Raw genomic sequence first — 16,346 nt, 5'->3', positions numbered from 1 at the left:
CACTAATGCTCAAGCTGGCTTTAACCTTTATAACAGGGATAAAATAAGTAGAAGACAAAAAAGAAGCATTTTTTTGTTGCATGCTGGTGGAAAATACAGATATAACAATCTGAGAACATTTATACCTGTATTTATAACATAGACTGTAAAAAAATTTGGACGTAGTGTCCGTGACGTCACCCGTAGGTTTCTGAAGAGCAATTTTGAAGCTCATAGTGGGCGGGATTCGGTCGTCGCCGTCTTGGAATCGCGTCATCGCGCGGCTCTCCTTTATAATTGAAAATGGCCAAAGAGCCGAAACGTGGGTGGATCTGGTTGCTGAAACCATGTCCGCCTAGCGACAATCCCCCTGTTACTCAAGTGGCAACGCCCTTAACTATGCAGAACTTTAAATATAACTTAAACGGATGAGTTATAAAAAAAATTCACCCCCCTCTCAGTTGACATGAAGGGCGAAATTAGCTATATAAACCAAAACCACTTTTTGTACCAGGCTGTAAACATTTTTTTCTGCTGTAAAGTTTCAACATGGGGAGTCTATGGGATTGACTCCCTTTTGCAGCCAGTCAATGAATTGCAGTTTAAGTCACTTCCGTGTTGGTTTCAATAGAGAGAGAGGGAAGATTGCCGCTTGATTTATACCTGTATCATAACTGCTGCCTTCACTGATTATTTAAAGGAAAAGTTCACTTTCAGAACATGTACTCACCCTCTTGTCATCCAAGATGTTCATGTCTTCTATCTTCAGTCAATTATGTTTTTTGAGCAAAACATTTAGGAATTTTCTATATGTAGTGGACTTCTATGGTATCCGGAGTTTGAACTTCCAAAATGCAGTTTAAATCCAGCTTCAAACAATCATAAAAAGCAAATGTAAACGATCCCAGCTGAGAAAGAAGGGTTTTATGTTGTTGTTTTTTTTTTACAATTTATATATTTTTTATTCTCAAACGCTTGCTCTGTCTGAACTCTGTTTTTTCCACTTCAAAAGTTAGGGTATTTAAAAAAACTCCAATCTTATTTTCTCTCTAAACTTCAAAAATCATTTCAAAATCATCCTACATCGCTGCAGAAGTACCAACCCAGTGTTTGCAAAGTGAGCTTGCAAAGAAGATCAAACACCCTTAATAAAAAAGGTAAAAGAGTGACGTAGGATGAGTTTGAAATTGAGGGAGAAATGGGATGGGAGTTTTTTGACAAACCCTAACCGCCTTGAACAGGAAAAAACAGAGTTCAGGCAGAGCAAGACAAGACAAGCATTTGAGGTAGAGACTCCCGGAAAACAGAAATATCTAAACATAAAGTATCTAAGAACAAAAAATTGTTATTTAAATATTGCACAAAAGCAGCAAGAACAACATAAATATGATTAGAATAGGCAGTTTCGATTTAAAACTTTTTATTTTTTTTAAACTTTAATTTAAATACAAACTTTTACCTGAGGTATAATAGATAATGATCTGCATCTGCTTTAACCCTGCCTTATTATCTATTTTGCACTTTGGTTGTCATTTTATCTGGAGAGGACCAGTCAATGAATAGCTTGATATATTTTTATAAGCTTGCAGCTAAACAGAATTCAGAACAAACCTGCTGTGAAATTACAGCAGTCTGGACAGCAAGACCTGGTCAAAAGAGTGCGACGCTATGACGAAAATCAAAGGACAGATAGAGGAGCGAGGATACTGGGGGAGTAAAACAGAGTTTATTTTAGCTGTGGCAGGGATTGTGATTGGGCTGGGTAACGTGTGGAGATTTCCTTACCTCTGCTACAAGAATGGAGGAGGTACGAAGCAGATTAAAATCTTTTGTTGAAGATTTCATTATTTTACTGGCTACAAAAATTAATATTATTCCTTAGCTTTCTGTGATGTTTTAACAATATATTGTCATACTGGTGTGTTATAGGGGCGTTCCTCATACCCTACCTGGTGTTCGTGATCACCTGTGGGGTGCCTCTGTTCCTGCTAGAGACGGCTATGGGACAGTACACACAGGAAGGAGGCATTACATGTTGGCGTCGCCTTTGTCCACTGGCTGAGGGTTAGTCAAATGATTAAAACTATTTTTAATAAATTTTATATGCATTATTTCTGCAGGTGGGTTTAGCTCAAGAAACTGCCACTCTCATTTTCTTAGTGTTGGATAAGTTATTTAAAAAAATTATTAGTTATAGTTACTTTAGTAACTATAGTTTCTTTATAGAGCAAATTTCATACACAATGGTAATTCAAAGTGCTGTGCATAAGAGGAGTTAAAATAATCCTAAAATAACACCAAAATAAGTTAAGAACATTTAAAATGATTTAAAAGTTTATTTAAAATTGATCAAAACAGTTAAGAATAAAAATGATTATGCATCAAATACAGTGCAATCAGTTCAATCGGACATACATCATTATAAAAGTAACTAATGTGTTTCTTTAAAAAAATAAAAATACATTTTAATGTGTCCCCAATATTAAATATGTTAAATGAATGACATCAAATTGATTAAAATTATTATTATTATAAAACACTGTACACTAATCTACACTATTTTAATATTGCTGTTGGACATTATTTACAATAATTCAATAAATTATTGTAAATATTATCAAATAGAATCACCAATGGCTAGTCATTTGTTTTAGTTTACTCAGACTAATATTAAGTATTTGATATAATGATATATTTGATATTGAGATAGCATCAGTCAAGTATTATAGTATGATATTATGATAATTTAACATGATACTTTAGTATATTTTTTTTATTAATTCAATGCCAAAAGAACAAGATGTATTAAAATTTTCATGTCAAATTAACATTAGCTGCCAGAGAAAAAGAAAAAACAAAAATAGCAAAAAGAAATTAAGAAAATTACATAAATTTCAATGCTTTCAGAGCATTACATGTTTTCAGTGCTTTTTTGTTTTTTTGTTTGTTCGAAAAGATTTACATCTAAAATTGAAGAAAAAAATTGGTTTAAATTGAGCACACTTTTTGTTATGTATATGGAATTTTCCTAATAAAATAAATAAATGTATAATATGTTGTTGTTTACCATTCAAAATCACATTTTCTGTATAAAAAAACACATCAATACACATCTTAAACGTATTCTTGATAATCAGTAATTTGCCTTCAGAGTCATGAACACATTTTTAAAATCTTGTAATATTGTAAAGCTTTCATTATTCTCTACAGCTGTACAATAAAATTAACTTCAAAGATTCACTTTTCATTCATAAAGATGACATGGAAAAAAAAATTATTTCAAAGATAAAAAAAAGCATGAAATGACCCATATAACCAGAAGATGGCAGCAGAGGGTCAATCATTGGCTGCAGCTGCCATTTTAACTCTCTAGTTTTTTTAAGACATCTTGCTCTTCAAATTATTATAAAATTACTAGGATAATAAATTGTAGTACTTTTACCGCACTTAAGTATATAGTACAGCAAGTGCAGAAAGTCATTAAAAAAATAAAGCTCAGTGACAACCAGCCTATAAGTGTGAATCATTTAAATACTTATATATAGTTCACTACAAATTAAATGTTAATGGAATAAGAATTAAATAATGCACTCAATATGAATCAATATGAAGTTGAAATATTTCATATAATAACTACATCTTTTAAGATTTATCTTCAGCCTATATTTAACCAACAACAAACTTGTTACTGCTGTAGTTTTGTTAGTCTGAATTTAGTCTGAATCATTTAATGCACAGCTCTTTTTTTGACATCAGCTTGTCGGACGTTTGTTACGTTATTACTGTCAATCATAGCATGACTGGCGCATAATTAGCCGATTTACTAGCTTTTTTCTTGTTTTTGTCATTCCTGAAATGGTATACATGGACGTTTGGCCCTCTTAGACAAACACAACTTTTCTTCGATTGTGAATGGATTATGCAGAGTAAACAAGCAATAATAACTGAGCGAAATAACTGAGCTGGCTTGTCTAAAAACATGATATATAAGACTCTCTTGTTCTATATCTTTCTTTGCGTGTGTGTGAGAGACAAAGCAACAGCTAGTCGTGTGCCTTTACACTAGAGTTTACAGTTCGTCAACTCATTTTTTAAAATAACTTTTTTATAATAAATTATAGTAACGCCACATTCTATTGTCGGTAACGGCGTAATAATGTTGTTTATTTATAATGCCGTTTATCCCATCAATGCATTTTCTGAAGTAAATTTGAGACACTCCTGTTGGCAAATGAAACATTGCAGCCATTCCTGGAGGTTCCTGTGAAATTAGTTGACTGCATCTCTGCTGATCATTGTATGTGTTTGCTTTTGTCAGGTATTGGCTATGCAGGACAACTGATTATTGTGTACAGCTGCATGTATTACATCCTCATTCTGGCCTGGGCACTTTTCTACCTCTTCTTCTCTTTCAGCTCCCAACTGCCATGGGACAGTTGTGACAACACCTGGAACACAGGTGAACATTTGAAACTAAACTTGAATAAAGAGTTCAGTAACATCTACTCAGTATCATACAGCATCTAACTTTGCAAACATTTTTTTTAGAGGACTGTGTGAATCTTGGAGCAAACAATCTGACCCTCAACCAGACAACGTTGATTAATTCAACTTCCTCAGTAACTGAGTTCTGGAGGTAAATAAAGAAACATAAATTATATTACAATTAAATTCATTCTTGAAAGAACATTAGCAACTTATAAAACAGATAAGAACAAAAGTATTAATCTCTCTGTTATCCATTTCTATAGAAACAGAGTGCTGGTTCTCTCTGACGGTATTGAACACGTCGGTAAGATCAACTGGGAGATTCTTCTGTGTCTTATTGTGATGTGGATCATATGTTATTTCTGCGTCTGGAAAGGAGTCAAATCTACTGGCAAGGTAAGTCTTTCAAGAAAATATTGTCTTAAAATCTAAAAATTAACATTTAAATTGTCATTTGTCTTCTGCATTCACAGATCTTTTTAACAAGTAATTATGTTTTCATTTGTTAATAATTGTGTTCTAAGTGCTTTTTAATTTATATGAAAATAGCTAAACATTTTTTAAGAGGACAGATTCATTATTTTAGCCCTTTCATATTGTGCCTGTAGGTGGTGTATTTCACAGCCACATTTCCTTACGTGATGCTGCTTGTGTTGCTGATTCGTGGGTTGACTCTTCCTGGAGCTCTGCAGGGGATTGTGTTTTATCTGTATCCTGAACCAGCCCGCCTTTCTGACCCACAGGTAACCCCACCATCTGTCCTTTCCCGACATGATATTGAATAACCCTTATGCAAAGACTAGATCAGTTGTTTTCATACAAGAAATAGATCAAATTGAAACAAAAGTACTTATTCTCTTGTGTTGTTCTTTTAGGTTTGGATGGAAGCTGGAGCTCAGATCTTTTTCTCCTATGCTTTGGGTACAGCCTCTCTTACTGTATTAGGCAGCTACAATAAATATAACAACAACTGCTACAGGTTAGTTCAGTAGGACACAAAAAAGTGCTTTTCACTGTGCATCAAGTGTATGATTGCAGAAATGTATATATACATATAGTCCCACTTTATATTAGGTGGCCTTAACTACTATGTTCTTACATTTAAATTAATCATACTTATAGTGCACATACATGTTTTTACATTGTACTTCTATTTTTTCTTATTTTGAAAAACTATATGTAATTACACTGTAATTAATTTCTGTAATTACCACTATTGACCCATCCCTTACACCCTAAGCCACCCTTAAACCTACCCATACCACCAAACCTGTCCCTAACATTACCCATTTCCCACCTTAATAGAAGCAAAAGTGTTTTGCAATGCAATATGACCACAATAAGCACATTGTACTTATTTTTTTGATGTAAGTACATAATAGTTAAGGCCACCTAATATAAAGTGTGACCACTTATATATATTTGTATTGAACATTTATGGTGCAACATATTTTGTGTGAAAGTAACTCAAACAAGTCATTTATTTTGTTTAAAAATCTTATCACAATCACTTTAGCAAAGATAGATAAAAGAATATTTTTCGTTTAATAAATATACTGTCATTAAAATGGTAAAATAAAACATACTTTAAAATGCAGAAACAAAACCATTTAAAATGTAAAGATTCTGAAAGCATTTAATGAGATTACACAGTAATTTAATATAGATTTACAGTATAGTAACAACAAATATTTGATTATATGATATGATTAAAACTATGGTTTTAAATATGACGGTTTCATTCTAAACATGGTGGTTATCTTTAAGACACCCAACAATAATATATGATATTTCCCATCTGAATCTAACAATAGCTGCATTTCCATTACTCTTTAAATTGCAGAAAATGAAATTGTGAATTGAAAATACACCTAATAGAAATGTGTCAATTGTGCAAAAACTCTTTTAAAATTTTTTTTTTTTACGCTCGCATGAGGTGTTTTTTTTATTTATTATTTTTTTTTTTTTGCATTTACAGCTCACATTCAATTAAATATAACCAAAATCCTGAATCGACTTTGCGCTCCTGCTCACAATCGCATTTAGCATCAGCCAAAATTGCACGTGTATCTTGAAAAGCGGATCTTTTGGAAAGTACTACAGCACATTTTTCTGCCATCTAGAGATTCAGAGGAAAATAATATCAAAGGCGCCTTTAGCCTCATTGTACCTTACTATTTCATTATTTCCAGTATCTTTATTTTTGGTGTTTACCTCAAAGACTGATCTTCAGTATACATCACGAGGTACATGAGTGTCTAATTCACATTAACTAATCACTGGGGTACCTCAGGGTTCATTGCTTGGCCCCCTCCTTCTACTGTATATAGAATATAATTAAGGCACAGTGATTTTTGGGCCACATATACATGTGGATGTATATATTCTATAGCAGAGTGTCTATTTACACAAAGTGCAAATAGCCTGCCTTGTTAGCAGAGGCTATTTACACTAACTCCACCCACTTATGTGTGATTGGAATAGTCAACATTACAAAAGATGGCTATTTGTTATCCGCATCAGTGGCGCAGAGGATAAATTGCGTGACTCGTTCTTTTCGACATGATCGATCTGGGTTCGAATACCCTTGTGGCAAACTCAGTACGTAATTTCTCACTTTTCAAATCTCATATCATATCAGAAAGTCATTTATTTTCAATAAAAATTTAGGGTTTAATTCAAAAGTTGGAAATAAAGTATCGGTTAGGGTGTAAGGAGGACTTAATGTCACAAAACAGCTCTACCATATACTAAGTTTTATTGTACTTTAGTACTGAGGTGCAGATAATTCCATCTATTTGCAATAAGCATTATAAATATCAGAAAAACCTGCTATTTCAACATAGTTTAAATAGAATCTATAGCAATTTGCACTTAAATAGAACCCATTGTTATTTCCCTTAGTGTAAATAGCCTCTATCGCCACTGCCATTTTATAATCTATACTTTCCCTATCAGGGACAGCTTGTGGCTTTGCCTTCTGAACAGTTGCACCAGTTTTGTGGCTGGTTTTGCTGTGTTCTCAGTCTTGGGCTTCATGGCTCAAAAGCAAGGTGTCCCCATTGACGAGGTGGCAGAATCAGGTAATGCAACATACTGCAAAATGATATAATAAACACTTTAGAACACTAAATACTACATCTCCTTTCTCTTTCTTTCTGTCAGGGCCAGGACTAGCGTTCATAGCATATCCACAGGCAGTAGCTATGATGCCTTTCCCACAGTTGTGGGCTGTTTGTTTCTTCATTATGATTATTTTGCTAGGCCTAGATACACAGGTGAGCTCAAACCTGCACACACAGATGGAAAACCTCCCTCACATGTTTCACTCAAATATGTTCAAATGCACTGTTCTGCTGTATCCCCCTCAGTTTGTTGCGATGGAAGTTTTCATGACATCAGTGATGGACCTGTACCCCATGGTGCTGCGCAAAGCTGGACGTCGAGAAATGTTCCTCCTGCTTTTCTGTCTTTTTTGCTTCTTCAGCCAACTTGTCATGGTTACAGAGGTTTGTGACACTGAAATGTACAAAGTTTTAAATATAGTTGAAATTTAGCCCAAAACATAATTATTCTATCCACTAAAATAAAAGAGAAAATAAGGATAAAATACAAATTTCTGTCATTTTTAGGCTATATTTCATTCATGGCTCAGACAAAAATTGGCTCTCGCCTCGTCTACACTGCCTCCTCCCCCAAAAAACTGCCTATGCCTTTTGAAACATTCCAAACATAGCCTTTGTGTTGACTTGAACACATTTGTTCTGTTTGAGTTGTAATGTCATATTGTGACCTGCAGGGTGGGATGTATGTATTCCTGTTGTTTGACTACTATGCCTGCAGTGGAGCCTGTATGGAGTTAGAATTGTTGCTTAATTCCAAATAAATACATTATGATCCACAAATAAATGTAAAGCGATTGACAAAAACCAAGCATATTCACAAAATAAATAAAATGAGATCCACAAATAAATCTTAGAGTTCCACAAACATGAATTATATTCACAAGTAAAAAAATTTGAATTGCAGATAAAAAACATACTCACAAATATTTTTTTTTATTCTACAAACACAACTTTGCCTGGCATTTATATGTGAATCGTGTACTGTGCATTTGTAGATCGCTGCGCGTATTTGTGGATTGCTCTCTGTGCATTTGTAGATCGCTGCGCGTATTTGTGGATTGCTCTCTGTGCATTTGTAAATCGCTGCGCGTATTTGTGAATTTTGAAACATTTCAAGCGTCAAGACGCAAACTAATCCACAAATGGATGGACTCCACCCACCTTCTACTTAAGCCAATCAGCTACCGGCCACGTGGGGCTGACCAATCGTTGCACGTTCTCCAAATAGACTAGATTATATAATACTATACTGAATCATTCACGTATAGTTTCATTTGTAAATGAAAACATGCTCATTTATGGTCACACACGGGCATAAATACAATCATAAAGTCATATAGCATATGTCAAGCATTTACAAATGAAACTATACGTGAATGATTCAGTATAGTATTATATAATCTAGTCTATTTATTAGACGAAACAAAATAAAATATATGTTCAATTCAACCTTTAAACTACATTCCAGTAAAACTCAGTCATATAGCATATGTCAAGCATTTACAGTATCATTTCCATATAGAACGTTAAGAGATCAAAATTAAGGGGGAAACGAATATAAACAAAAATATAAAAATATATACATAATAATAGGCTAATAATAATAGTAATAATTATAATAATGATGACGATAATAATAATACAAATTCGGAAAAAAGACGACCAGTTAATAGAAGGAATGTCATGTAGGCCTATTTTACTGTGACGATAATTGTTTCCAAATGAAACTACGTGAATAATTCACTCTTCACTGAAACACTATATTTGTCTATTAATTAGACTAAATAAAATACAATATATATTAAATTCAACCTTTGAACTGCATTCCAGTAAACATAGAACCTACATTCAGAACATTAAGTAAAGAGATCGAAATGAAGGGGAAAATAACGAATATGACTAATAAAATATAATACATATAATACATATAATATATAACATATGTAACATATGAGGTTCCCACAAATTAATATCTTGTGGCCACGACATAATATCATGTTCTCAGTTTACATATTTACAAACATAAGTGACCTTACGGTCACCGTAAAAACGTGATTGGTTGGAGCGAGAACGTGCAACGATTGGTCAGCCCCACGTGGCCGGTATCTGATTGGCTTAAGTAGAAGGTGGGTGGAGTCCATCCATTTGTGGATTAGTTTGCGTCTTGACGCTTGAAATGTTTCAAAATTCACAAATACCCGCAGCGATTTACAAATGCACAGAGAGCAATCCGCAAATACGCGCAGCGATCTACAAATGCACAGTAGGCATTCACATATAAATAACGGGCAAAGTTGTGTTTGTATAATAAAAAAACATATTTGTGAGTATGTTTTTTATTTGCAATTCAATTTTTTTTACTTGTGAATATAATTCATGTTTGTGGAACTCTAAGATTTATTTGTGGATCTCATTTCATTTATTTTGTGAATATGCTTGGTTTTTGTCAATCGCTTTACATTTATTTGTGGATCATAATGTATTTATTTGGAATTAAGCAACAATTCTAACTCCATAAGCCTGTCTCCTTTTCCTCTGTGTGTTTGAGTCTCTGGCCATGGGTTGGATCTTTGGTGAGTATCACAAAAGCTTCAAAACTGATCTTAAGGAGTCAGAAACGAATAGAAAAGGAGAATTCCACACTTTCAGTCTACTTTTTATGTACTTGTCAGAAATATACTTAAAATGCCTTTTTAGTATACTTGACTTATACTTAGAAAAAGACTAAGTATATTTGAGCTCTACTTGTGCTCTGAGAATCTGTGTTTTCATTGTTATACACTAGGGGCGCTATTGCACATCTTCTGAACAGAATTTCCAAAACACAAGTGAAGAAGAAACCGAAACAACAGATGCTTCCACATGTAATCTAACACAATCATCAGACATAAAACAGCATCAAAACCATAGATATGGAAAACTGTGTAACGTTATGGAATAAAATGTTGACCCATGAAGAGGAAATAATGACTGTCAAGCTTTGGGGTGTTGATCAACTCCATCTACGTTTGGATTATCATCAGTAGACTTTTTTAGCTTTTTGTTTAAAATGTTGTTTATTTATTTATTTATTTTTAATTACGAAACTTACTCACATTCAAGAGTTTATAAAAAAAATGCATGAAGCTAGAATAAAATGTTTTTGATTACAAGCAGATAGCCTGTTCTGTATGTTCAGATAGTCATATAACAAAATATATACAAATTAATACCTAAATAGGGACATAGCAGTATACTTAAAGTATGATGTAAAGTTCACTTAAAGAGTATACGTGCTGAAAAAAACTACTAAACCATCAGTTTACTCAGAAAATACTTCAAAGTGTACTAAAAATGCTTAAAGTCCATTAGTATACCGATAAGGTCACTTTTAGTATACTTGCAGTACAAACTGAAAACATAGATTTAAACTATTTGTTTACTCAAAGTTTACAACTGTTATACTTAAAAGTATACTTTTATATACTAGAAAGTAGGCCAATTTAGTCCCAAGGAGTATTGAAATAGCACACTTAAAAGTATACTACTAGTGCACTGATATTTGTATACTTACTACATAAAGCATACTTAAAAATATACTTGAACTTTACTTAAGTATACTTGATGTATACTTCTTTTTGGTAAGAGTACTCTTGATGAGGTACTGTAATAAGGAGTAGAAAAGACATACTACTCTAAACACACAAACTAATACATCTAAAATGAAGTTTGACAAACCTGTGTAGCACCTGCTTCTCTGTTTTTACTTCTGAAGGATTGCAATATTAGAAATGAGCAACAGAAGATGTCATGTCAGTGCCCAGACCATTTTTTTTTTTAAAACTGATCATACGAAGCAAAATTATGATTATTATTTTTTACTATAATTTGAAACAAAATGATGCTCAAATCTTCCCTACCACAGGGGCTGAAAGGATGTTTGACGTCATTGAAGACATGACAAAGTCACGACCCAACTACATGTTCATGCTGTGCTGGAAATACCTGACACCTCTTGTGTCCCTGGTGTGTATTTTTTTTTTTTTTTACATTTGTCAAAAAGCCTACACATGTCTTAATGGTTATTTAGTAGGCATAAAATCCCTGGCTAAAGCTATTTCCCTCATTTGTCTGATCTCATTCTGTTTTTTCTTCCCCATCTTATCTGTCTATTCTCAGGTGTCTTTCGTCTGCTCTCTTGTGAAGTACAAACCCCTTACGTTTAACCGCTGGTATGTGTACCCAGACTGGGCGTATGTATTAGGCTGGTTACTGGCCCTGTCCTCCATTGTACTGGTGCCTGGATGGGCACTTAGACGACTGTTTGTTGAGAAAGGAAGCTTAAAACAGGTGAGATTAAACATGTTTACTACTGATTTTTCAATGAATAACTATTTAACCAAAGCTAAAATGTTAACTAACCAATAATAAAGCAACATAAAAGGTAAATTTTTGTTTCATTGTGTCTGTGTGTCATAACAGCGTTGGTGTCACCTGTGCAGCCCTGACATTAGTCTCCCTTTCAACTGCAAGCAACAAACTGAAAAGGCCCTCATCACAGAGATGGAAGACTTAGTTAAGAACAACACTAACACAATATAAGAGATATGGAAAATATGGAAAATATTTATAGAGAAAAAAGGTCATTGAATATGCCTGAATAAACAAGCGAAATTAATACATTTAAATAGGATTGCCCACATTTACATCGCAATTACATGTCACCTTTCTGTAAACAGAAACTTAGCCTGCCTACCCTTATGAAAAATAAGTTTATTCAAGTGTGCTATTGTTATACATTTAAACAAAAAATAAGACAGTATACTTTCAGTCTACTTTTTATGTACGTCTGAGAAATTTGCTTTAAATACTTCTCAGAAATGTGCTTAAAATGACATTTAAGTATACTTCACTTATACTTAGAAAAAGTCTAAACATGTTTGAGCTCTACTTGTGCTCTGAGAATCTGTGTTTTCATTGTTATTCGCTAGGGGAGCTATTGAACATCTTCTGAACAGAGTTTACAAAACACAGGTGAAGAAGAAACCGAAACAACAGATGCTTCCACATGTAATCTAACACAATCATCAGACATAAAACAGCATCAAAACCATAGATATGTAAAACTGTGTAACGTTATGGAATAAAATGTCGACCCATGAAGAGGAAATAATGACTGTCAAGCTTTGGGATGTTGATCAACTCCATCTATGTTTTGATTATCATGAACAGTCTTTTTTAGCTTTTTGTTCAAAATGTTATTTTATTTACAAAACTTACCCACATTCAAGTGTTCATAAAAAACATTATTACACTATTGCTGGAGGTCCTCACTCTTGCTATTTATTTCCTTTTTTTAGTGGTCTTCGTAATATAATCAGTTCTACATCACATTCTGGTTTCACATGTTTGTATATTATTTTGTTTTAAATAAAAAATATTTAAAAAAAATATTTCTTTAATAGCTTTACTTTTTACAGCTGTCTGTGTCTCAGAATTTACAATTACTTTTTTTTTGGACACATAGAGACAGAATATAGATTGATGATAACTGAGGTCTAGGGGCTATGCAACTACCATATGTGACCCTGGACCACAAAACCAGTCATAAGGTAAAATTTTACAAAACTGAGATGTATACAACATATGAAAGCTCAATAAATAAGCTTTCTATTGATGTATGGTTTGTTAGGATAGGACAATATTTGGCCGAGATACATCTATTTGAAAATCTGGAATCTGAGGGTGCAAAAAAATCTAAATACTGAGAAAATCACCTTTAAATTTGTCCAAATTAAGTTCTTAACAATGCATATTACCAATCCAAAATTACATTTTGATATGTTTACAGTAGGAATTTTACAAAAAATCTTAATGGAACATGATCTTTACTTAATTTCCTAATGATTTTTGGCATAAAAGAAAAATCTATAATTTTGACCCATACAATGTATTTTTGGCTATTGCTACAAATATACCCCAGCGACTTAAGACTGGTTTTGTGGTCCAGGGTCACATATGAGTTTCAAAACAGTCAATCCACAGTAAACTGCACACAGCCTGCTTAAAGTAGCTGTTTCTTTTCACGAGCCGCTGTGACTTCCTCAAAGATGTGACGTCCGATCTACTCAGTCACCGCCTTCAGTCACCACCTCGAGCACCAATCACGTCCCACCCTCCTTTTGTCAAACCCAGACAACATTGCGTCCATGCCATTGTTGAGCAACAACAACACGGAAACAAGTCGAGAAAACCCTGTTCAGTCGATAGATGTCGAAACTACATCATTGCACAGGCTTCCAAACGACATTAATATAAGAGACCAGTGGCAGTCAACTTCAGTCTCTTTCACACAGGCATTCCGGAAAATACACGGATAATGTGTCCCATGATTTGTTCCGGAGTTGTTTGATTTGGTTCATTCACAGTTGTTTTCCGGAATCTGTGCGTGCTTTACACACAACCCATAAAGACATGTGACGTTTGGATGTGAGATGTAATGCGACGCGTACGTTTCACTAAACTGAAACTAACCAACAAACTGTGCTTCAGCGCTGATAGTGAGGAGCTGGCTCTGTCTGGTCGCTGCTTCATTCCACTTTGCACGTATTTTTTGTCGTGAAGTGTCGCAGGGTAACGTTCATCATCACTACAACACTGCCTTTATGGTTCTGGCTTTTGTTCACACAGCGCTCGTTCCCATAATTTTCCAGAATCAGCGTGCATTGTGAAAGGGGCTTTACTAAAGCAACAGTTATGTAGCTTACTGCATTCGGTGTTTGAAAAAGAAAAAACAATGATCATTCTGAAATATCCTGTTGAGTATCAGCAGGCTAGGCTCTCTCTATTGCTCTGAGCTTGCTTACAGCATACATGACCGTAGTTAACTGTGATTGGCCTGGCTGTGCGTCACTCAGAAAACAACAGGCCAATCAGAAGAGAGGCTCATGAATATTAATTAGATGGGCCAAAATCGACCTGTTCATGACAGAGCTCCTAAAAAAGGAGCTGTAAAAATATATTGAGATGGATTTTGGCACTTATACCGCAAATATATATTCTTAAGGACATCAACAACTAAAATAAACCTCCAGAAATGTGTACAATATGGGATCTTTAAAACAGTCAATTCACAGTACAATGCACAAAGCTTGCATTAAGTAGCTATGCCTTTCAGAAGACACTGTGACTTCCGTAAAAATGTGAATTATTTAGTCACTACTAACTAACCGGTTTGTAAATAATGTAATGCTTAATTTAGAAATGATTAACTGATCCTTAATAAAGTATGAAAATACAATTATTAAGAATATTATACAGATGCTTATAAAACAAGAATAGAGCATAGCTGTATTTATAAACCGCTTACAAATGTCTATTAATGTTGAAATAATGCTTTATAAATGATGAATTAACTATTTACCAATGCTTAACTAAATGTACCCAGTTCATGCATTCCCATTGCAATTAAGCAGGGAAACAGCAATTCCAAGGGGAATAAAAAAGTAAATCTACCTTAAATTCTAATGTTGTTTCTCTTTGTGTTTCTTCACAGCGTTGGCACCACTTGTGTAGTCCTGATAAAAAAAACTTCCTCTCACCTGTAAGCAACAAGCTAAAATCCAGGAAACAACTTTGACCACAGAGGTGGAAGACTTAAGTTAGGAGCAACACAAACTAAACCATTACATATTTGAAAAAAAAAAAAAAAAAAAAAGTATATACATTGAAAATACTTTTCCGCTGAGAAAAAATTAGTGTTTTAGATAGATACCTTTAGATAGAAAAGGTCATTTTGATTATTTTCTCTCAGAAATTTCCAATTAAAACTGATTGGAAACAGTGTGAGTTCAGAATTGCAGTTAAGAATCCATATAAAATTGTGGATAAAAATTTAATAGATTGTATAAATTAACATTTTGTGGTCACTGTTACACATTATGAGTCTAATAATTTGATCTACGATAACCCATTAAATACACATTGATGAAAATTATTCTAAGACAGACCAAGTATTTGATTTAAGTACAGTAACAGTTTCAAAAGCAAATAAGGTGCATAAATGTTTAGATAGCAATTCATGTCTTACATCTTGGTCGCAGATTTGAATGCTCCACCATTAACATATAGCTTCCTTTATCTACAAATGAAAGTCCTTCAATCTGGAAAACTGTATGTGCTGCCATTATTTTTGGCAGTTATCCAACAGTATTAAATAATTACAGGCCCATTTTGAAACTGTCTATTTTAGCCAAGGTCTTGAAAACACTTGTGCTGTTGGATGGTTTGTCAATTATTTATTGGGTAGAAGTCAGTGTATACATACATATTAAACATGACTAAAGGTATACCTCAGGGATCTGTTGTTGGGCCGCTATTATTTATTTTATTTTTAATATCACACATTTATATTTTCATCTTAACTTCTCTGTGACAACACTGGATCAAAGTCTAAGTCATCTTCAATTTGACTTTAGACAATTTGGGCATTCAGTTTTGATGCTCCATCTGATTGGAACCCGTTACTAAATCAATTTAGCCTCAAAGAGTTTCTTGTGGAGGTTGTTTAGGTTGCATGCAAAGTATTAATATGATTTCTATCTAAGACCATGAAACAACTGTTGAGCTCTTCAGGGAGAAAAAATATTGTGTGATCCTGAAACTTCAGGCAAATCTGTCATCATCAAACTGTTCATAGAACCTGTTTGGGAAAGGACTAAGCAGGCCAAGTGTATTCATATTGACAAGAGAAACAAATGTGGCATTAAATGCATT

General features: G+C 33.8%; 1 protein-coding gene across 1 annotated transcript; it reads left to right on the top strand.

Moving 5' to 3' along the window:
• The first annotated feature begins 1,647 nt into the window (after positions 1-1,647).
• On the top strand, positions 1,648-15,342 carry LOC141345943 (sodium- and chloride-dependent GABA transporter 2-like). Its single transcript, XM_073850863.1, has 15 exons — positions 1,648-1,786; positions 1,909-2,043; positions 4,298-4,438; positions 4,528-4,615; positions 4,731-4,863; positions 5,076-5,210; positions 5,343-5,446; positions 7,426-7,550; positions 7,633-7,745; positions 7,839-7,976; positions 8,267-8,318; positions 10,112-10,165; positions 11,497-11,597; positions 11,751-11,921; positions 15,127-15,342. Exons 1-15 carry the CDS (start codon positions 1,648-1,650, stop codon positions 15,208-15,210), a joined length of 1,713 nt encoding a protein of 570 aa, XP_073706964.1. The 3' UTR covers positions 15,211-15,342.
• Positions 15,343-16,346: the final 1,004 nt, after the last annotated feature.

This window comes from Garra rufa, chromosome 11, assembly GCF_049309525.1.
Source record: "Garra rufa chromosome 11, GarRuf1.0, whole genome shotgun sequence".
In the NCBI taxonomy this organism is placed as follows: domain Eukaryota; kingdom Metazoa; phylum Chordata; class Actinopteri; order Cypriniformes; family Cyprinidae; genus Garra; species Garra rufa.
This window is presented reverse-complemented; position numbering and strand designations above follow the sequence as displayed.